The following is a 23,074-nucleotide window of genomic DNA, read 5'->3' on the forward strand; positions in this document are numbered from 1 at the left end:
ATATTTGCGTACAAAAGCTGACTATGTACAAGACTAAAGTGAAGCATATTACGTGATTCACTATCGATAAAAGGTCTTGACATATACAAAACACCTATTACAGAGGACACCTTTGTTTCAAGAAGACCAATATGGTTTCTCCATGACAAATTTTCATCAAAAAGTACTCCCAAAAATTTTGTGAATTTTTCACGTTTAGTTTGATTTTTATTAATAAACAGTTTAGGCAGCTTTAACGGAAGATTAATTGATTGTTTTTTTTTTATGAAATAGAGTAGAGCTAGTTTTTTTACAATTTAGGGATAATTTATTTGCTATGAACCAGAGGTTGAAATTTTTGAGTTCAATATTCATAGTTTCAAACAAAGTCTTTGCATGAGTATGGTTAAAAAATAAATTTGCATCGTCATCATACATAATTGTAGATATTTTTTGGGAAGCTTTATGCATATTGTTAATATATATTAAAAACAATAATGGACCTAGGATTGAACCCTGAGAAACTCCACACGTAATATCAAGGGCTCCTGACTTTTCTAGAAGTACAAATTGCTTTCTGTTAGACAAGTAGCTTTGAATCCACTTAAATGTTGAACCTATTATGCCGTAATATTTTAGCTTGGAAAGTAAAATACTGTGATCAACTGTATAAAAGGCCTTGGAAAGATCAATAAAAACTCTTAATACCAGTTCATCACTATCAAACGACTTATATATTTTGTCAGCAAATTTAATAATAGCATGTTCAGTAGAGCAATTGCTTTGAAATCCAAACTGATTTTTGTATAATAAATTGTTTAATGTAAAGTACTTTTTAACTCTATTATAAATTACTCTCTCATATACGTTCGAAAAAACTGCGAGTAGAGAAATAGATCGGTAGTTAGAAGTATTATTGCAATCACCTTTTTTGAGAATGGGATTAATTTTGGCTAATTTAAGTTTGTCAAGGAATATACTATTTTCAAATGAAGATGATATTAAATAAAATAATGGTTAACAAATGCTGTCTATAACATAAATAGCTACATTACTGGAAATACCATCATATCAACGTGACTTGTTGCGTTCAATAATTGCTCTATTAAATTCAAGTTTAGTTATCTTTTCATTATTTATACTAGTGTTGGGTTTTTCTCCCAAAAAATTATTAAATGTTTTATTTGGTTGCGCAATGTTAGAAGCAAGAGAGGGCATTAACAAAATATTTGTTAAATTCTTGACATATATTTGTTTCACTTGTTATAATTTTTTTATCGGAAATTAATTTTTGTGGGAAGCAAGTATGCTTCTTTTTTTCTCTTCCTGTTAGTTGGTTTATAACAGCCCAAGTTCTTTTTTATATCGGATTTATGCTTATCAAGCTGATTAGAAAAATATCTTTTGTTTCTTTTATATTATGTTGAAAAAACTTTTTATAGTTTTTGTAGATTTTTTCATTATCTTTATTTTTTGATTTTAAACATTTTACGTAAAGTTTTTGTTTTCTCTTTGATGCTTTAATTAAAGTTATTGTCATCCATGGATTCTTATATCCTTTGTTTTTTTATTTCTGTAGTTATTTTTGGGCATATTTATGCCCAAATATATATATATATATATATATATATATATATATATATATATATATATATATATATATATATATATATATATATATATATATATATATATTGTTAGTTAGTTAGTACGTTTTGCTGTAACTGGCTTGGTAAGCCAGCTTGGTATGCCTTTAGGAATACTGTGACAGCCTAACCAATTGATTTTTGTTCGTCCAACAGTCGAATCTTTTAAGAAAGTTGAAACTTTAAAGGAGTTAACAGTCAAAAACTCCACAATTTCTGAAGACATTGAGCTCCATAGTTTTGCAAATCTGTTATTAAAAAAATTATGTCTAATGGATTCCTCTTTGTTTCTTTGTAGTGTTTAAAACTTGATTTTTAACAATTTTAATGCTATTTTCTGTTTCATTTATTTTACTCGTGATTTTTTATAGTTGGATCATATTCCCCCTTTTTCTCCGTTCAGATAGTTTTGTCATTCTAGATAACTTTCATAACATTCATAATTTAACCATTAGATTGATTTAACCAATTTTGTGGCTCGATGCTGCTACTCTTTCAATTACTTTATAGTCTCTTTTTAAGTATGGGGACCAAACTGACACTGAAAACTCTAGAAGAGAACGGATAAAAGTGATTTAACAATCCAATTTGGCAAAAGCTTTCTTCACACGACCCAACAATCTACTTGCATTACTTGCAGAGATCACTTGGTCCCTTCACTTGAGATTTTTTGAAAAATTAACTCCAAAATCTTTTGTACTTTCTGATTTAGGTAATTTTGTTCTATTAATATCGAGAGGGTTCTTTTTATTGTTTACTCCATAGTGCATTATTTTACATTTTTTGACATTAAAATCACTCTGTATAATTAAGGTACTTTCCTCAAAAATTACCTTGGATAGAATCTTGTTATCATTAGCAAATAATATGCATATATTGATTAACTTGTCTGGTAGATCATTAATATATAGAATAAACATCAACGGTCCAATAACAGAGTCCTGTGGCACGTCACTAAAAATTTCAAGCCACTCAGAAACAGCTTCATTATAAACAATTCTTTTTCTTTTATTTTCTAAAAAGCATTCTATCCATTTTAAAACTAAACCCTGAATACCATGGGCATTTAATTTAACTTTGAATCTCTTGTGCGGAACAATTACTACATCCACAGGAATACCATTGCTAATGCAAGAAGAAATAAAGTCTAAAGTTTCTAATAAATTTGTGGTTCAAGATTTCTCTTTTACAAATCCATGTTGTTAGGTTGTCAATAAATTGTTTTTGTAAAGATCAGTGACGGATCCAGGATTTTTTGGTGTTTGAGATAGCTAACTTCAATACATGGAGCAAACTCCAAACATTTGTATGTGTATACTTATGTCAAATAATGATGCTTCGCTAAAAATTGCGTAAATAGAGGTTGGGAACGAAAACACCCACTTTTAAAACTTGTAACCCCTTTAAATTGAGGGGGGTTTAAAATCTACACGGTCATAATTTTTGAACGGCAAAGATATGTTTCAATTTTTTCTCTTATAATAGATTCTTATATTTTGCAGGGAACAGATATTAATAAGATATGGCAATAGTTGCGGACTATAGTTTCGTCACCTTTTTTTTAGACTAGAGTTATGTTTGCAGACTTGAATTAAATTGGGAGCTGACTGGTCAGCGACAGTGATACTAAAAGATAAAAGTTCTAAAGATAAAAGTTAATGGTAAAGCAAACTATATAGCACAATTTTTAAGGACTGTTGAACAAAGTTTGTCAGATCTAGGGGATTTTTTTTTCTTCAGTGATTTAAATTTTGATAGAACTAATATAAAGTTTAATATCATCAGGTTTAATGTCTTCAAATTTAATTTACCATTTAGTTCAAGTTGAAAGACGGGAGGTCTCCTTCTTTTTCAGTAGTAAAAACATCCTGAAAATGTTTATTGAGATGATTTAAAATTTCTATTGGTTCATGTGATAAATCACCATTAGGATTCTCATTGCTTTTATTGAATCCTTGATTGATTTGAACAAATTGCATAGCAGATTATATACTTTAGTCCAGGTTATCATCCTTCCATTTATGAGCACAATTTCTGTATCTTAATTTTTTTTTATCATTATTAATTGCTTGATATCATTGTTAATCCAAAGGGCTATTGAACCTTTGGTAAGTGAAGTGTTTATAGTTGAATAAATAAGTTACATGACTCAGTTGTATAGTAAATTAATTCGTTACACATGTCCTGCACAGACTTTGTTTCGTATAACTTCACCTAACCAATATTAGACATATAATCAGAAAATAAGTCTTTGACCTTTGGCTATGTTACTAAGCACAAAACTCGCGTCAACATCATATATTCACACCATAGATTCAGTTGTGAATATTAAGTCAAATATATGAGAGGTAAAGTCATTAGCTAATTGAAAAGCATTGGTATGTTTATATGTTGATAAAGAAAAGTATCATTTAAAGTTTTAAAGAATTTATGTTTAATGCCACGGTCATTGGAAATAAATATTATGCCACTATTGAACCATTTAATGGCTGGAAACTAAAATCACCTTTAATTAATACATCTTTAAATACTTTAATGTTGACAAAATTTTTCGCTGACTTAAAAATATTATCCATATTGACCATATCAACAACATAATTTGGTCTGTAGAGACAACCAACTAGGTACTTGTTTCGGTCAAAGTATACTACAGCCCAGACTTGCTCAATCTTGCTAATCTTAAAACCAATGTCGACAAACTCATATGAATCTATTAAGCTTTTTATATATAAGCATACACCATCTCGCGCCTTCTCATACTTGTATTGTTTATCTGCAATACAAGTATGAGAGAACTGGCGATTGCCTCTGCGATCACTAGTTCTATCACACTTGTATGTATTGTATCCATTAAGGTCAATAACTGAGTTATTATTGAACCAAGTTTTACTTACTCCAATAATTTTTGGACAATGCACACTTATCACAACCTTTAATTAACAATATTTATTTTCTATTGAGGTATCATTTCAATGAATACACTTAAGTTCTGAAATACTTATAGATAAAGATGCTTTAAATAATCTGATGGTTCTTCTTGAATTTCTGTAATTGAGTTCCACGAATGCCATATTGAAATGGTGAGTTTGTTTCAAGGTTTGCATTAAGTCTGTTTCTTTTTTGTCGCAGCGATAAAATTGAGTTGTCTTTCAGTCTCAGTTAGATATGGCCTGATATAATGTTTATGATCATTGCTGTTTCTTAATATTTTTGCTGCTAAAAGAACTGAATTTCTAATGGATGGTTTATTCAGTTCCACTAATAATGGGCCAGGCTTTGTCTTGTCTTTTAATCTAAGTCTTCTAGTATAACTGGTTTAATTTCTGGTTTGCCAACAAAATCAACAAGCTTTTTTCTATGGTGGCCATTTTTATGCCTTTTGTAACAATTTCCATTCACTCGTTGCCAATATTGGTAGAAGTTACTGATTGCTTATATTCACTTAAATCATCTTTCAAACTTTCAATGATTTTCAAATTATTTTTGTTTTTATCCTCAAGATGTTTGACTTTGTTTAATAGTTCTATGAGATACTTTGAAATTTTTCTACACCATTCATGTAACATTTTAGAGGCATGAGAATGATTACCTAGTCCAAAAGATGACCAGTTTACTTAGTTTAAGAAATGACATTCCGTTTCCATTTATTCTTTTTCTTTATTGGAAGGCTACGACCCTTAACAGTGAATTACTTCCTATTGTAAACTATATATATATATTATATATATATATATATATATATATATATATATATATATATATATATATATATATATATAATATATGTATGTATGTATAAATGGAGCCGTAGCGCTGCGATCAGCGCGCTTGCCTAAGAAGCTAGAGATCCGTGGTTCAATGCCACCTTTGGGCAAGTTAGATAGATGTGAAGAGGCTAAGGTTATCGTTCTATACATTTCAAAAGTTATTGATAAAGTTTGGCATACTGGTCTTCTCCATAAGCTTTCTTCTTAAAGTGTATCAGGTAACATCTTTTAGATTAATGAATTTTTCCTTACCAATCGTGTATAAAAGTTGTACTCGATGGACAGCACTCTTCTTTATATCCTGTAACTTTAGGGGCTCCCCAAGGTTTTATCTTTGTCCCTATACTCTTTTTAATTTACATTAACGATCTTCCAGATATTCTCACATCTAAAGTGGCATTGTTCGCTGATGATACTACCATTTATTTATAACACTCTCTGCTTAGAGGGGGCATTTGAGCATGAAAAGGATCTCACTTCTGCTACAGCATGGGGCTTACAGTGGCTGGTGAATTTTAACTCAGATAAAACTCAATCTTTTTGGAGCTAATTGTTTACCATAATGATCTAGATCTTCGTATATTTATGAATGGTAATGTGCTCGATGGGTCATCTACCTATCATCTTCTAGGATTAACTCTTCTAATTTTTCTTGAAAACCATATATCAAATCAATTGCAAAATTAACATCTGCAAAGGTTGCATCTCTTTATCGTACTCGTCACTTTCTAACTCAGAATTCTATTTTTTATTTTTATAAATCTTCAGTCCGTCCTTGTATGGAATACAGTCGCCATATCTGGAGCGGATCTTCCAATGATGCCTTTTCTCTTTTAGACAAAGTGCAAAAACGCATTGTAAACATAGTTGAACTTGTTCTTGCAACCAACCTCTAACCATTCTCACATCGTCGTAATTCTGCTCTTTTTATTAATAATTTAATGGACTGCTCTAAAGAGCTAGCGTTTCTTGTGCCATCTATTAAAACCCATTCTCGTCCTACTAGTCATTCAATTAAGTCTCATCCTTTTACTGTGACTTTCCCTAAGAGCTCCAAAAGTTCTTATTTATCTTGTTTTTTTCTACGAGCATTATCTTGTTTTTTTCTTTCGGTTCTTTGGAAATCGTTTCCTTCATCTTGCTTTCCTGATTCATATAATTTGCAATCCTTTAAGTTGTCTGTCAATCGTTATCTTGCTTTATAAACTAGGGCCCTGCGAATCTTCGAGATTCGATTCGAATTTGCGAATCTATATGGAATTCGAGATTTGATTTCGAACTTTTTTAATTCGAATCCTTTCAAATCGAATCTTTACAATAATTTGAAAGAAACATTTGACAGTGCAATTCTGCATTATGAATGTAATTACTAATAATGATAAACTAATCTGGGCAAGAGCAAACAAGGACTTAGTTTTTCTTAGTTTTTGTTGTTGGTATAGGCCTGACTGGCCTACCAATTGATTATGTTGAAATTTAAATATTATTATTATTATTATTATGTATTTCGCCGATAAGAAAAGTTTACAAGTTTATGCAATACAAATATATAAATACATGGCTGGGGCAAGAAAAAGACAAGTTCTGTCTTATCACCAAGCCCCTTTAAATAAAAATGTCAATAATAAAAATACAAAACAAAGTAACTCGTTAAATAAACGTTAAACAAAACGTTGCGTTAAAATAAAATAACGATAAATAAAAACTAAAAAACATTTTACGCTATATTACAGTGTAATATATCCAAAAGTATACGAAGATTTTTTAGTTAATTATTTTAATTAAATTATTTTTTTCCTAACTGGTTTTAGATTTATAAACTTTTTGAATTTAAATCATAAAATAACAGATAATACACGAACAACAAACAAACAAACAAAAAAAACAAACATTTTTAAAAATATTTTAGTATCTTAATGAGTCTTTTATATATGTAAAGTTTATTATATCAGATAAAAAACAACGTCATAATGTACAAATTGAAATGTATATAGAATATATATATAAACCATATCTATAAAGAAATAGACAAACGTGATTACTCCTTATCAAAGGCTTCAGAAAAATAAATAAATAAATGTTTTGTGGAAGAATTTGTTTTTAAATCGAGATTCAGATTTGAGATTCGATTCGAAACTCGTCATTTCATTAGATTCGATTCCAAATCAAAATTTAGGATTCGCAGGGCCCTACTATAAACCTTATCTTTTTTCTTCTAGTAACTTCTAACCCTAACAGTAGTTGCTTGCAGCCTTGTTGGAAGTGAAGATGTCAAAACAAAATAAAAAATGTACATTATGCAAACATTAAAATTAGTACCTTTTAAAAAAATAATTCTAAATTCGAGAAAACACCCGCAACACAGATGTTATTCCGACATGCGTAAACGAGTAAGCGTTTTGAGTATTTTATTTTTTAATTATATTAAATATTTTTAAATTATACATTTTTAAAAAATGGCAGCGCTTTTTCCACAGAAATTAGATTTTCACAATTTAAATTTAGACTTTTTTGAGGACAACTTTATAAATAACCTATCAGAAGAAAATATAAATATTTTTCAAGAAACTCAAATGAACTTAATTAACACACCGTATATTGATCCTTTTGAATTTAAAGTAATAGCAGATGATGGCTCATTTTCTGTATTACACATAAACATTAGAAGCATGCAGCAAAATTTTGATAAACTTAAAGAATTTTTAAATATTTTAAACTACACGTTCGACATCATATCTATTTCAGAGACTTGGCATGATACAGAAAGTTCTCTTGAATTAAATTCTAATTATATATTACCATTTTATAAACTAATAAGTCAATCAAGAGGAAATGGGAAAAAAGGAGGAGGATTAGGAATTTATGTCTTAGAAAAGTATGCTTTCAAGATAAAAAATATACTATGCTTTTCAAATGATAACTATGAAAGCCTTTTCATTGAAATTATTAATAAAAAATACCGAAACATTTTAATTGGATGTGTTTATCGTCCACCGAGTGGAAAAATAAAAAATTTCGAAACCTTTATCAAAAATACGATTATGAAAATAAATAAAGAAAATAAGACTTTATATATAACTGGTGACATAAATCTTGATGCTCTTTCTAACACAAAATTTCCAAAAATAAAATATTTTTTTATATGCTTTTTAAATTTAATGTCTTGTCAACTATTAATAAACCAACGCGAGTAACAAAAACCTCTGCAACAGCAATAGACAATATTTTTATCAATAATTATTTAGAAACGACATTTGAAACCGGTATATTTTTGACAGATATTAGCGATCATTTCCCGATATTCATAAAAATAAAAAACTTTATATCTATGTCTGATTGTCATTCAAAAATTATACATTTAATAAAACGAAATTTAAAATTGAGTAACACTAATAAATTAACAAGTAGACTAAAACAAGAAACATGGAACAACGTATATAAATGTAAAGATACTAATGAAGCTTACAATGCCTTTTTAAGTACATTTTTGGAGTACTTTAATGAAACCTGTCCAAAAGAGATAATAACAACTAAGTCAAAAGCAATTGCTAATCCGTGGATGGATAAATCGTTATTAAAGTGCTAAAAAAAAAAAAAAAAAACTATACAATAAATTTTTGAAAAATAGAAACAATGATAATGAAAAAAATTACAAAAATTATAAATTTTTTTATCAAGATCTCATTAAAAATGCAAAAAAAAAATATTACAGTAATCAAATTAACAAATGCAAATTTGATAGCAAAAAAACATGGTCCATCATTAATCTCATAATAGGAAGAGAGAAACTAAATTCACCTTCTCTTCCTAAACGAATTGTTATTGAAAATAACGATATATTTTGTCAAAAACTAATTTCGGAAGAATTCAATAAATATTTTACAAATATTGGTCCTAATCTTGTAAATAAAATTGTACCAACATCTGTATCATTTAAAACCTATCTTAAAACCACGAATAACGTTACCATGCTTGATTATGAATTAGGCTATGAAGAATTAGAGGCAGCCTTTGCCTCCTTAAAAAAAAAAAAGGCTCCAGGATTTGATGAGATATCTAGTGATATAGTTATTGCAAACAAACACAGTCTTAATAGACCCCTGATTCATATACTTAAGCTCTCATTAAATTCTGGGATATTTCCGGATGTACTTAAATTGGCAAAAGTAATTCCATTATACAAATGTAATGATCATTCTGACATTTCAAACTACAGGCCTATATCAATACTTTCTGTATTTTCAAAACTCTTCGAACGTGTAGTTTATAATAGAATCTATGATTACTTCATTAAAAACAATTTTTTTTACCCAAATCAGTTTGGCTTTCAAAAAAATCTCTCTACAGAACATGCAATCATTGAAATAGTAAATCAAATAACTAATGGTTTTGAAAATAATAAATTTACTTTAGGAGTGTTTCTTGATTTATCAAAAGCATTCGATACAGTGGACCATTGCATTCTATTAGATAAATTAAGGCATTACGGAATAATAAATAAAACTTATTATTGGATTAAAAGCTATCTTACAAACAGAAAACAATATGTAAATAATGTCCAATCTGGAGTATTAAATGTCATATGTGGAGTCCCGCAAGGATCGATTCTTGGTCCACTTCTTTTTCTAATATATATAAATGACTTTTGTAATGCATCTTTAAAAATGAACTCGGTCATGTTTGCAGCTGACACAAACTTATTTCTCACCAACAATGATATCAAGAAATTATATGCAGACATGAATATTGAATTGTGTAAAGTAAACAACTGGTTTAAGGCAAACAAACTCTCACTTAACGCTGAGAAAACAAAGTATATACTATTTCACAAAAAAACACAAGAAGAAAATCTTCCTCTCAAGTTGCCTAACCTATCTCTAAATGATAAACTAGTAAATAAGCAATCCAATATAAGATTCTTAGGAATCATTGTTGATGAAAAATTATCCTGGCTTCCACATATAATATATATCCAGTCAAAAATCACCAAAATAATAGGTTTGATGTATCGAGTTCGCTCCTACGTCAATAAAAATAGTCTTAAATTAATCTACTTTGGGCTAATTCATAGCCTCATCAGCTATGCAAACATTTCATGGGCAAGTACTCAAGCGGCAAAGATTAAAAAAATTTATAGTCTTCAAAAACATGCCTGCAGAATCATTTACTCAAAAAATAGGCGTGAACACGCTAAGCCCTTAATGAAAGATATGAAAATGATGAATGTGTTTGAAATAAATAGCATTTAATTTTCATGTATCGTTATAATCACAATATCTCTCCTATAAGCTTTAATAACAAGTTTAAAATAAATAAAAATGATAGCTATAATCTAAGAGCGAATATGACCAACACATATAAACTGCCTCGGATAATAAACAAATATTCAGAGTACAGCATTCTATATCGAGGTCCAAAAGTATGGAATACTTTTCAAAAAGGATTCAAAGGTACGGTAAATTCGTTAAGTTCATTCAAGTTTTTAACAAAAAAAGAAATTTTTAAAATATAAGAAACGTTTTTGGTTAATGATACTTTGAATAATTTCTCATAAATCTGTTTTTGTTTTATTTCTACTTTTGTTGGTTGCTTATCAATTTTATTAGCGAATTACGCGTTTTATTACGATATTTTATTGAAATTTTATTACGCATATTGTAACATGTTACGATATTTTTTTGAAATCTTGTTATAGGGGCTCTATGAAAAGATTGTGATAACGTACTGTCATCCTCATCTTCTTTGAGCCCCTATCTGTTTTACTTATTTTATTTATTGAAATTTTATATTACGAAGTTGTAAAATCTTATATTATTATATTAAAACAAAGAATTCTTTTCATGAATAATTTCTTAATTTTGATGCAGTTGATGCAACTTCCTGGTTGCAAAATAACTACAGTTATCGCATAACTGATTATAACAACTCCCAACTTCCTGTGGAATAATTTTTCTATAATTTGAATTTTTTTTGATGTTTAGACATTCTTTCTAATAAACCTACTGATGGAGAAACAATTTTTCGAAGAAAAATCTTGATAAATGTTTTTACTAATTTATTATTGCTCTGTTCTTTAAGAGCATTGAGCACTATATTTGTAGAATACATTTAATTTATAACATAATATATATATATATATGTACAGGAGGCAATTACTTCTTTACTACCCTTTCTTTGTACCAACTACTGGTAACTACTATCTACCGTTAAATTTTAATTTATGAGTAGTAAATAGTTAATGCTAAGCAGTAATTAAAAGTTAATAAAAAAAATAATAATAAAAAGTTAGTTGAACGCGCGCACAAATTATAAAAGAATTAGTTGTACGCGTGTCCTACTAGATATATTATTCTTTTGAAATGATAGATACTCTTATTTTACTCGGAACCATCTTATTTCTTAATCCTTCAACTTAGAACTTTTCTCATCAAATTTATTTTTTAAAATATTGACATGACAGCAATAACAACAGTATTGGTATTTATTGTTCCATTTATTTCAACAAATATTGTTAGGATAAATAAATGTTCTTGATACTTTTTCTACGCTTATCAGCTGCAATTTTATACATGCAATTTTATGCAATATTGAATTTTCTTGTTCAAAATTTTTTTATTTATTCAAAATCCTTTAATTATATTTAAAGATTAGTTGAAAGATACCGTGATAAATAATTTAAGCTTTAAAATATATAGATACGTATATTTCAGATTTTTTAACGCGGCTTCGTATAAAATTTGAAAGCGGATTTTCTCCCATGGACTGTGTAACTAAATTTTGAAGTTTGTATCCTAATAACCACTTATCATATTAAATGACATCAAGCGTTTTTTCGTCAGTGCAAGAAAGATTAGAAATTAGTTGAAGCGTTAAAGAAAAAAATCTGAAAAAATATTTTTTTTCAGATTTTTTTCATTTACTTTATTTTTTATTTACTTTCTAAACGAAGAATTAATGATAATTTTTAGCATTATTTTGAAAAATTTACTTTATCTATTACAAATATAGAAAATAAATAACTTTTTTTTTTGCCAAATAGAGTACATTTGCTTTTGATAATCAGAGCTAATACTAAAATAATAATAAAAGGGATTGCGATCTGGTGGTTTTACACGAACCCGAACCCAAGCCCAGACACATAAAAAATGTTTGGGTCCGAATTAATTTATACACAACACAGATCCAAACTATTACAAATCCTAAAAAAACCCGTAAATAATGAGAGTTCAGTACACTAAAAACGATACATATATACATAAGATATTTACAAACTAAGTTAAAAACAGGTTAAAAAAATTCGGTCACATGTAATGACAACCACAGCCACACACAACTCAATGTAGTGCCACTCCCACAAAGTGTGGGGTGGTGCTAATCACACCCACACAAAGCCATATGTAGTTACAATCATAATCACATATAGTGCCAATCTAAACAAATTTTGTTTACTGACTAACGATTTGATTACTGAAACGCTCCAACGTCACATTGTCACATTTTTTTCTAAAAAAAATTTGTCACATTGATTTCTAAAAGTAAATAAAAATCAAGGAAGGATTTCTTGGTGATGTAATTTCATCCTCGGTGATGTAATTTCATCCTCGGTGATGTAATTTCAACCATTTCAACGAAAGGTGTCTTTTCATAAATAGCATAAATAAATCATCTTGTCTTTCGAAGTTTGATATTAAACGGGTGCTCTAAAAACAACAACAATAATGCTACGCAGATGTAAAACTATTACTAGTAAAACAATAAACATTATAATCTTAAGCATAATCTTAGTCCAAATATTTTGAAATCTAATCTAATAATAATCTGTTAATAACCTGTTTTTAAATAATTTTTAGGTTTTCAACCGCTAGTCATAAAATTCTTAAACTCATAATCCGAAATTTCGACTTTACTATTAGTTTTCAACCGTTAGTCTCAAAAAAAAAATTTGAAATTCTCAACTTTATAATTCGAGATTTATACTGTTCTCAATATTGACTGCCAGGTTGAAACCCTATCCACGCCTGATTATGCATTTAATAAATCATTTTATAAACTCCTGATTTTGCATTTAATAAATCATATAAATTAGTGAACACAATTTTACTTGTCAGAGAGTTCTAAACTAAGTACTAAGTATATATATTTTCAAAATTAAAACTTATAACTTTTTACCTTTTTTCAATATGTTTTATTAAAGTCAGCCATTATGGTAGTCAAAATAGGCCATTTCCGGCTGCTTTCCAAGTCTAACTACCATTTTCCAATATGGCGTCAAATTTCAAGCTATGTATTTTGTATTATGTATTATATATTACTATGTATTATCAAGCTAACTATGCAGTTGATAAATAATGATATCAGATCAAAATTTTCAACACCTATAACACCCTCAGTACGTGAAAAAATTCAAGAATAAATCCGGCCAAAATTCAACTCTGATCTTGAACTTTATCCTTCAGTAGTTTGTTCCAACTGCAGAAACTTGTTTAGTCTAAATAAAGGAGAGAATACATATCTTTTCAACTGGTTCAAGACTATGATATGAATTTCTACTTAAAGATTCAATTGTTATTTTTTGTATACTTTAACGCCCATTGTAGAATTTAGAGAAAAGAGAAAGAGAAGCAACATGACGATGTGACAATGGTTAAAGGTTGGCTGCAAGAGCAGGTCTAACTATGTTAGACCTGCTCTTGCAGGTCTAACATAGTTAGACCTGCAAGAGCAGGTTTGGCATCATTTTTAGACCTGCTGCACATAGTTAGACCTGCAATAGAGAATTGGCATCATTTAAAAATCCCCTCTAGATAAGGCAACAGTATTCCATTCAAGGAAGGATTTGAGATTTATAGAGATGAAGAATAGAATCCTGAGTAAAAAAGTGGCGACCACGATAAAGAGATGCAACCTTAGCAGATGTTAATTTTGCAATTGATTTGATATATGGTTTTAAAAACAGATCGGAAGAGTTCTAGAAGACAAAGGGTAGCTGATTCATCAAGTACATAACCTTTCATAAATATAGGAAGATCTAGATTATTGTGATAACAATTAGCTGAAAAATATTGAGTTTTATCTGAGTTAAAGTTCACCAGCTGAAATCCCCATGCTGTAGCAGAAGTGAGATCCTTTTCAAGCTCAAATGCATTCTCTAAGCAATCAGAGTGTCAGCTTCTTATTAAGACAAGTATAAATTGTAATATTATCAGCAAACAATGCTAAATTAGATGTGAGAATTTCTGGGATGTAACTAAAATAAGTATAGGGCCAAGAAGAAGAGTGTTGTCCATCAAAGAAGGAGAGTGTTGTCCATCAAATAAAAAAATTGTTGTCCATCGAGGACAACTTTTATGCTACGATTGGTAAGGAAGGATTCAATAATCTTAAAGATATTACCTAATACACAATGAGATCAGAGCTTATGGAAAAGACTGACATGCAAAACTTTATCAAAGGCTTTAGAAATGTCGAGAGCGATAGCCTTAACCTCTTCACATCTATCTAATGCACGATAAAACCTATCAGTTATTACCGTTAACAAACCAGCAGTAGAACAAGAAGATCAAAACCCATATAGAAGATTAGAGTGTAAGTTGTTAGATTCAAGATGAAAGATTAAGTGTTTGTTAGTTAAAAACTAAAAAACTTTGCTTATGATAGGGAAAAGACTAATGGGATGGTAGTATATCAGGTAGAATGTAATTAGTGGAATCAAGAGATGAGATTAATGAAAAGTTCTTAGCAAACAACTCAGCTTTGTCATTAGGTGAGGTAACAAAATCTGAACCATGCAAAGAGATGAAATAACAGATTTACCCTTATTATAGACATTGTTAAAGATTCTCCAGAAGTCTTGGAAACCTAATTTTTGAGATGAAATACAAGATTTCATGACCTGAGAATATCATGTTATTTTTTGGTTTTTTGGCTTTGGCATTAGACAAAATATTTTTTTCAATGGTTTCTGCCAATAGTAAACAGTTGTCTGTTTTCTGGAAAATTGTTTTAGTGATAGATATGGAAGAAAAATCTGAATCCAAGAATTTACATAAGAACCACATTTGTCAGCAGTAAAATGAAAGATTTCTACCCAAGGGCCATCACAATGAAAATCACCTTTAAAATAGTTGTGAAAGATTGGGTGATAGGGAGTTTCTAATGATGAAGAACAATGAGATAATAGTTTTAGTGAGATCAAACTGTGATCACAAGCACCTAAGGGTGGATGAATGTAAAGAAATTGAGCACTGACTAGGATCAGAAACAAGACATAAGTCTAGTAGAGAAGGTAAATGATTCGGATTGTTTGGAAAGCGAGTTGGAAAGTTGACTATTTGAGTTAGAGATTGAGAAAGGCAAAAGTTGTGAGCTTTAATGCCAGCAGAATCACTGACATTAGAGCCAAGCCATTCAGTGTGATGAGCATTAAAGTCACCGACAACAACAATGTAGGTTGATGGATAAAGAGAGAGGGCTTGGTCAATATGATCAGAAATAAGATCAAAAAGAATACAGTTTTGAGATTAAGGAGAGCAATATAGGATAAAGAGAAAGAAAAGAATAGTCTATGGATTTAAATCTAGCTTCCAAACAAATAGGTTAATTCTTATGAATTTAGATGCCCAGGCCAAGCATGTGGCTATTGGAATCTTTACGAAGTAAAGGAAGATAACCATCAACACTAAGATCACAAGATGAGACAGCTGAACTCAAATTAGTCTCATAAAGAACAAGTAGGCCTGGTGAACTTTGCAAGAGATAGAAGTCTCAACTTAACAGAAGAAAAGTTACTTTGAAGACCACAAATATTAGTGAATGATAGATTTAAAGAACTTGTTGACAACGATGGTTATTTGTGTTTTATAGTTTTTGGTACTTTAGTCATTTTTGGATTTGTTAAAGAACTTTACTCAAAGCACAGACAGTACTCAGTGCACTATTTAATACTCCAAGCAATTGCCTCTTCGACAGAGGAACTATTTGAAGGTGATCAAATACTTGTTAGGGATATAGTTTATGTTAAGAATACAACTGAGTTCATCAAACTTATAATTGAGGAAAGAGATATTGATATCTTTAATGCAATGGTAAGAATATCTACAGATGGCGGTCAAAACTTCTTAAAAATTATCATTAATGTTTTTGATCCAAGAAAAGATTACTATTTTTATCTGAAATATATTAAGATTCTTAAGTTGTTATAACCTTGTCGTTGTGGAGTTTCAGAGGATACTCTCCAAAAATTATTGACACCTTTGAAACTCGAAGAAGTCAATTTTAGTTTAGCATTTAATCTAAAGTTTGCAAACAGTATTTTTGGACTTTCAAGCCATTCTGGAAAATATGCTTGTCTGTATTTTGATGGATAATGCTCCTTCGAAGCAGGGAAACTAAGAACATTGGGTTTCATAGACTTATGTTATGATAAATATGTATGTGATGGAAAAAAAGATTAAAAATGCAGGAACACAAATATTATAAATCCTTGTTTAATATACATAGAAGAAGAAATATTTTTTGAACACATTGTTCCTCCACTTGACATCCACATTATGATGAGAGTTGTGGATAAACTTTGTACTTTACTTTTTTTGCAATTCTTTTCAAAACAGGTTGAAAACACATTACAAACTAATAAGAGGGTGGAGTAGGTTTAGATAGAAACAATGCTAATAAATTTATGCTCATCAGATGTTTTGGAGAAGGATGTTACTTTAACTGTAACAATTGATATGTTAGCAATAATTAATTGTTTATTAAAAGTTTTCATTAGTGAAATCAGCAGTGTTCGGTTCAAAAATGGGTACATATATTTCTGTTAAAATTATAGACTTCAAACATTCATTTTCAAGTTTCCAATTATATGTAAAGTATAAGACTACAACTGAAAGTTTCTTGGAATATACTTTAGCATGTTACATTCTTCTCTTTGTAGAACACATACATACTTTAGTGTATCACATTCTTCCCTTTGTTTCATGGAAAATACATACTTCAGTGTGTCACATTCTTTTCTTTGTTTAACACAACAATATTAGTTTAGGAAACTATGCAGATCTATGCAAAATTTATTGAAGCTGTTTATTACAAATTTAAAAAAACTTAGGTGAACTATAAAAGAACCATACGGCTTAAGGACAATAAAAAAAACATAGGACACAAAAAATATGGAGAAAAGCCAAAATCTGCTGTAGTGAATTTTAATTTAAACAATCAATAGCATTAATATAATTTGTGCTGTATTTTTTATATGTGCTTTTTGTAAAAAAACTAATATATGTTGATGGCTTATTTGTAATGGCTGACTTTAATAAAACTTATAAAAAAATAAAGAAAAAAATTATAAGTTTTAATTTTGAAATTATTCATACATAGCATTATATTTGTATTATCAACCTCAAAATTCTGAACCAAGGTTCAGAATTTTCTGACAAAATTGTTTTTACTATTAAACAACTTAAATTGTTTTAAAATTAAATTTTTTTTTGATTAAAAAAATCAGGATTGGGGAGAATTTTAACTTGGCGGTCAATTTGAAGAACAATGTTTCAACTTTACTGTTAGTTTTGAATCGTTAGTCATAAAATTCTCAAATAATTTGAGATTTCAACTTCACAATTAGTTTTCAACCATTAGTCATGAAGTTCTCAAATAATTCGAGATTTCAACTTTACAATTAGTTTTCAACAGTTAGTCTGTATTACATGACTTCATGATTAGTGTAGGATTAGTGTACCTCTCATACTTAACTAACTTTTACTCTCTTCGACAATCTCTAACTCTTTCGCTTTTGCAGCGCATCTTGCTTCATACTCTGCATCTAACTGCATCCAATGTTGCTTGTTATTTACACAAGCCATTAAAAACGATTTGAATTTTGTATAATGCATTGCCAAGTGCTACAAAAAAAAAAAAAAAAAAAAAAAATCATTTTAACATCTGAATGAACAAAAATAAAAACAAAAACCTTATACATAATAATTTTAAACTTAACTGAAGTGATTAATATATAAATAGGTTATACATAATGTTCTAGAATATGACTGGTCACTGCAGTCAATGTCAACGCTGTTTTTCAAAAGTTTTGTCTGCATATATATATGTCATTAACAGTTAAGGGGTTAAATCAGATTAAATTAAAATATTTTTGTAAATTAAATAAAAAGTTAAATTATGAAAGATTTTTTAAATCAATTCCTTCCAGGTTTAATATGTAGGTTTTAATTTTTATTTGAGACCCCTTGAGGATTCAAATTACATTAGTTCAACTATATATGTAATATGTAAAAACACAAGATTAACATAACTATATATATTTGATCAAAAATTTTTTTTTTTTTTTAAATCTTTAAAGTATTGAAAATGTTTTGTAAAAATAAACAAGCAAAAGATTTTTTTGGCATATAGTTGAAAATACACAAATAATGAACAAACTTAGACGTAGCTAAATATTCAAAAGTTTAACAAATTAACTGCTTTATACAGTGTTTATGTAGCTTTTTTGATTTAATTAAATTTAAGAAAAAGCTTTTTAGGACCCTAGAGTCAATGTACAGAGCAGGACTCTAGAGTCACTACATGAAGAAGCAAAAAGTGGTAATATTAAAAGAAAAGTAATATTTAAAGTTGATAAGAAGAGAATAGAAAAAATAAATAGCTATGACTAATACATTTTTACATTTTTTTTTATAAACTATAAGCATTTCTCAAAATATTTATAATTTCTTAAAATTCCTAAAATTATAAATTTCTCAAAATGCTTCCAGCATAAGTATTACATTTATAAAGAAGGCAACACAAAAATATAAGTTATTTTAAATATTTTAATATTAATTAAAAATTAATTTATTTATATAAATAAAAAGAGCCTGAAACAATAAAGTTCAATTTAAAAAAAGTAAAAATAAAATAAAAAGAAAAAAATTAAATCAAGCAGAAAAAAAAATATATATATTATAAAATAATATAAAAATAACATACAGTATATATTGGCAAGCAAATGCCATCTACAAAACCAACTTGCATTTTTGGGAGTTTATCTTTCTTAGCACGATCCATCATTTCCTTTATTTAAAATTGAATTAAACATACATCAACAACAAAAAAACGCTTCAAGAAATGTTTCGATTCAGTTTGAATTTAAAGTATGTATTTTTTAACTTACAATTGGTGTCTGGTTTAATTCCTTTTGTTCAAGATCGCCTTGTTGAAAAAATTCTTCTGCAACAAGATGTGCTACCTAACAAAAATCTAATTATCTTATGATCATGATCATCATTATAATGATCATCATAATTATCAAAATTATTATTCATTATTAAAATCGTGATGATAATTATCATAGTCACGATAATGATCACCATCATCATCATCATCATCATCATCATCATCATCATCATCATCATCATCATCATCATCATCATCATCATCATCATCATCATCATCATCATCATCATCATCATCATCATCATCATCATCATCATCATCATCAATCATCCTTATCATTATCAACACTACTAATATAAATACAAACTCTTTGTTGAATTGGCCACGGTTTGCATATTGCAGAAACATCACAAGCTGTCATTATCATGGATCTGAAAATAATGTAAATATTGAATTTATATTTATATGGTATTCATAAAATAAAATATAGGCAATTCAAAAACAAACCGTATTAATGATCGATTGGATTCAGCATTCCAATTAAATGTCGAATTTTTCACTAAATCAAAGTATTCCTGACGCTTGCTAAACAAAAAATAAAATCAAAAAAATTTTTTTAACCATTTAAAAATAAAACTTTAAGTATACATGAAATAAATAACAAGGTCTGTTGATAAAATAGCATGTTCTAGTAAAAAATTGAAACTTTAAGTTTACCTGAAATAAAGTGCAAGGTCTGTTGACAAAATAGCATGTTCTAGTAAATTGATGACAGTATTATATTCATCTGGCAGAAGTTTATTGAAGATTTCATTACCCTGAAAATAATTTCATTACCCTGAAAATAATTTTCAAGATTTTACCATAGATAAAAGTTTTATAAAACTTGTAGATTGTTGTTATTGCACAATGCCACTATATTACTATATTTTATATAATCAATAATGTAAACACCAACACTCACGAATGGAATCAATACTGTAAACACCTGCATTCACTTATGGAATTAATAATGTAAACACCTGCACTCACTAATGGAATCAATACTGTAAACACCTGCATTCACTAATGGAATCAACAATGTAAACAGCTGCATCCATTAATGGAATCATTCATGTAAACACTTGCACTTATTGAATATTAAGTAATTAATTAATCATAATTAATATTAAGTAATCAAGTAAGTAATTAGAATGTTCTTGTTTTTTTATTTTCTTATTATTTTTCTTTCTATTTTTCATTTTCTTACTAAGTATTTTTCATTTATAAGAAATCTGCGTTATGAAAATCTGTGTTATGAAAATCTGCGTTATGAAAATGAAATCTTATTATCTTCACAGCAAGCATAAAATCTATTACTAATTGAAAAATATAATCTTTTACTACATATTATAATATAAACACTTCCTTTAGCCTCAAAATGAATTTGACTATTTTCAGATTTTGAAGCAGCTTTTTTATGTCTATGAAAGCAAATAAATTACTGTTTTTAAACATTTATTTTCTGATCACCGATCCCCCCCCCCCATTCCTTTTTAGGTGTTTTTATTTTTTAATCTAAATATTAATAGTCTGTTTAATGTTTAATAGTTAAATTCACTTAATTGTTACTTTTTGTTATTCGAAAGATTAATAAGGATAATAATTTTTTTTTTTTTTAAATAATTGTTGCAGTAGTATAAGAGATAGACCTAGGCAAGATGAAATTAATCATCTACTAAATGTACAAAATGTTGCTATAAAAGGAAGAAATGTTGCTATGTTACAAGAAAGAATGCATTTTATAGCAAAAAGTAATACTATTATGATTATAATTATTAAGGAGTAATGAACGAGATCTGTTAGAATCGTGATGCTAATAAGGCTCCTTATGAAACACATTTCCTATGTTGCCATAATGGGATGGAAGTTTTGCTTCTACTTTTTATGCAAGCTTTAAAAGATTTATTTTCAGGGGGTTATATAGATCATAATTCCAATATGAACTTTTTAAATATATAAAAATTTATACCTGTCTTTCTTTTGCTTTAATTACCTCTAATGTGGTTTAACCTATTAATCATAGGCCACCATGCTTTACAATAAGTGATCAAGTTTGATATTGTGAAAGTAATCTTTATCCAGATCAAGATATTTTTGCAACATATTGTCAATTGTAAATCTATCACCCAATTGCAGCAATAAATTTTATAATGCAACAACGTGACAGTCATCTTTGCTTTCATAATTTAAAATTTAATTTGCAAACTATAGTGAGTGAAGTTACAGTTGTATTTGTTGGAGAAGATGGCGTTCCACCTGTTTCCAGGAAAATTAATCTAAGGACAGTGCTTGGTTATTTCTTGCTTTCACAGAAATAACCAAAACAAACTGAGAAGTGAGCAGTATGATGCCTTACATAAACATGCAAACAACCTTGGAAATTTTGTAAGTCTAATATATATATATATATATATATATATATATATATATATATATATATATATATATATATATATATATATATATGTATATATATATATATGTATATATATATATATATATATATATATATATATATATATATATATATATATATATATATATATATATATATATATAGCCATAGCAAAGGGTTCCAAATGTAGCCTTGGTAATGCACACCAAAAGTACAAACAGAGACACCATCCATGCGCAACATGGCACTGTTTATACTTTGATTTTTTTTTTAGCTACTGATGGAATCAGCCTCTCTTAGAGCTACCACAGAGTTCGGGAAACCTGACTATCAGCCAGCCTCAGAACCATAAAACTGAGTTTTAAAGCTGTACCCTCATTAGGAGATAATAGAATGAGTTGCCTAGTCATAAAAACAGAGACACAAGCAAAACCCATGCATAGAGTCAAGAAGATCCAGCATTCAATACCCTAAACTGGAAACAATGAATTAAAAATACATCTATGCCAGCCTAATAGATGAAGAAGGTGCGAGGTGCGAGGCTGGTCAACAGATAGAATCTGTTTACCCCTTAAGTCTTTGCCTAAGAGGCCTTCTACAAGACAGTAGCTGGATGCATTTAACATCTGCCCAAGATGAGTATTTTTATCAAGACACCATTTCTAGCCTTTACTCAACCATGAGTCCCAAGGCAGGGGTGTTTTAAGTCTGAGTTGGCATCTCCTAGCCTTTGCCTAAAAAGGCGTATCCTACAAGGCAGCAGGTCATGAAGCAGATTGTATTGGGTTATATGTTACCAGTAGCAGGATAAACTGACCTGAATTAGAGATTGAGAAAGGCAAAAGTTGTGGGTCTTAATGCCTGCAGAGTCACTGGCACTAGAGCCAAGCCATTCAGTATGATAAGCATTAAAGTCATCAACAACAACAATATTGACTGATGGATAAAGAGAGAGGACTTGGTCAATTTGATCAGAAATAACATCAAAAAGAGTGGAGTCTTGAGATGAAGGAGAGCGATATAGAACAAAGAGAAAAGCGATAGAGTGAAGTGGTACTAAACGAAAGCACATAAAAGAATAG

The 23,074-nt window shown here is 28.9% G+C and overlaps 1 protein-coding gene across 5 annotated transcripts in view; it reads right to left on the bottom strand.

Moving 5' to 3' along the window:
- Positions 1 to 12,622: 12,622 nt before the first annotated feature.
- LOC100198317 (dual 3',5'-cyclic-AMP and -GMP phosphodiesterase 11) overlaps positions 12,623 to 23,074 on the bottom strand; it is a 66,262-nt gene continuing 55,810 nt past the window's right edge. For 2 of the 5 annotated variants that reach the window (XM_065811216.1, XM_065811215.1), the window contains 7 exons: positions 20,273 to 20,373; positions 20,063 to 20,140; positions 19,923 to 19,986; positions 19,554 to 19,628; positions 19,370 to 19,453; positions 18,144 to 18,288; positions 12,623 to 13,092 (listed from right to left, as the gene is read on the bottom strand). In XM_065811216.1, the coding sequence (XP_065667288.1) occupies positions 13,055 to 13,092; positions 18,144 to 18,288; positions 19,370 to 19,453; positions 19,554 to 19,628; positions 19,923 to 19,986; positions 20,063 to 20,140; positions 20,273 to 20,373 (585 nt within the window). In that variant the 3' untranslated portion in view covers positions 12,623 to 13,054. Of the gene's footprint in view, positions 13,093 to 13,561; positions 13,881 to 18,125; positions 18,289 to 19,369; positions 19,454 to 19,553; positions 19,629 to 19,922; positions 19,987 to 20,062; positions 20,141 to 20,272; positions 20,374 to 23,074 lie in introns of those variants that run through there. The other 3 variants (XM_065811219.1, XM_065811217.1, XM_065811218.1) reach the window with 2 other exon arrangements.

Source organism: Hydra vulgaris, chromosome 12 (genome assembly GCF_038396675.1).
Source record: "Hydra vulgaris chromosome 12, alternate assembly HydraT2T_AEP".
Classification (NCBI taxonomy): domain Eukaryota; kingdom Metazoa; phylum Cnidaria; class Hydrozoa; order Anthoathecata; family Hydridae; genus Hydra; species Hydra vulgaris.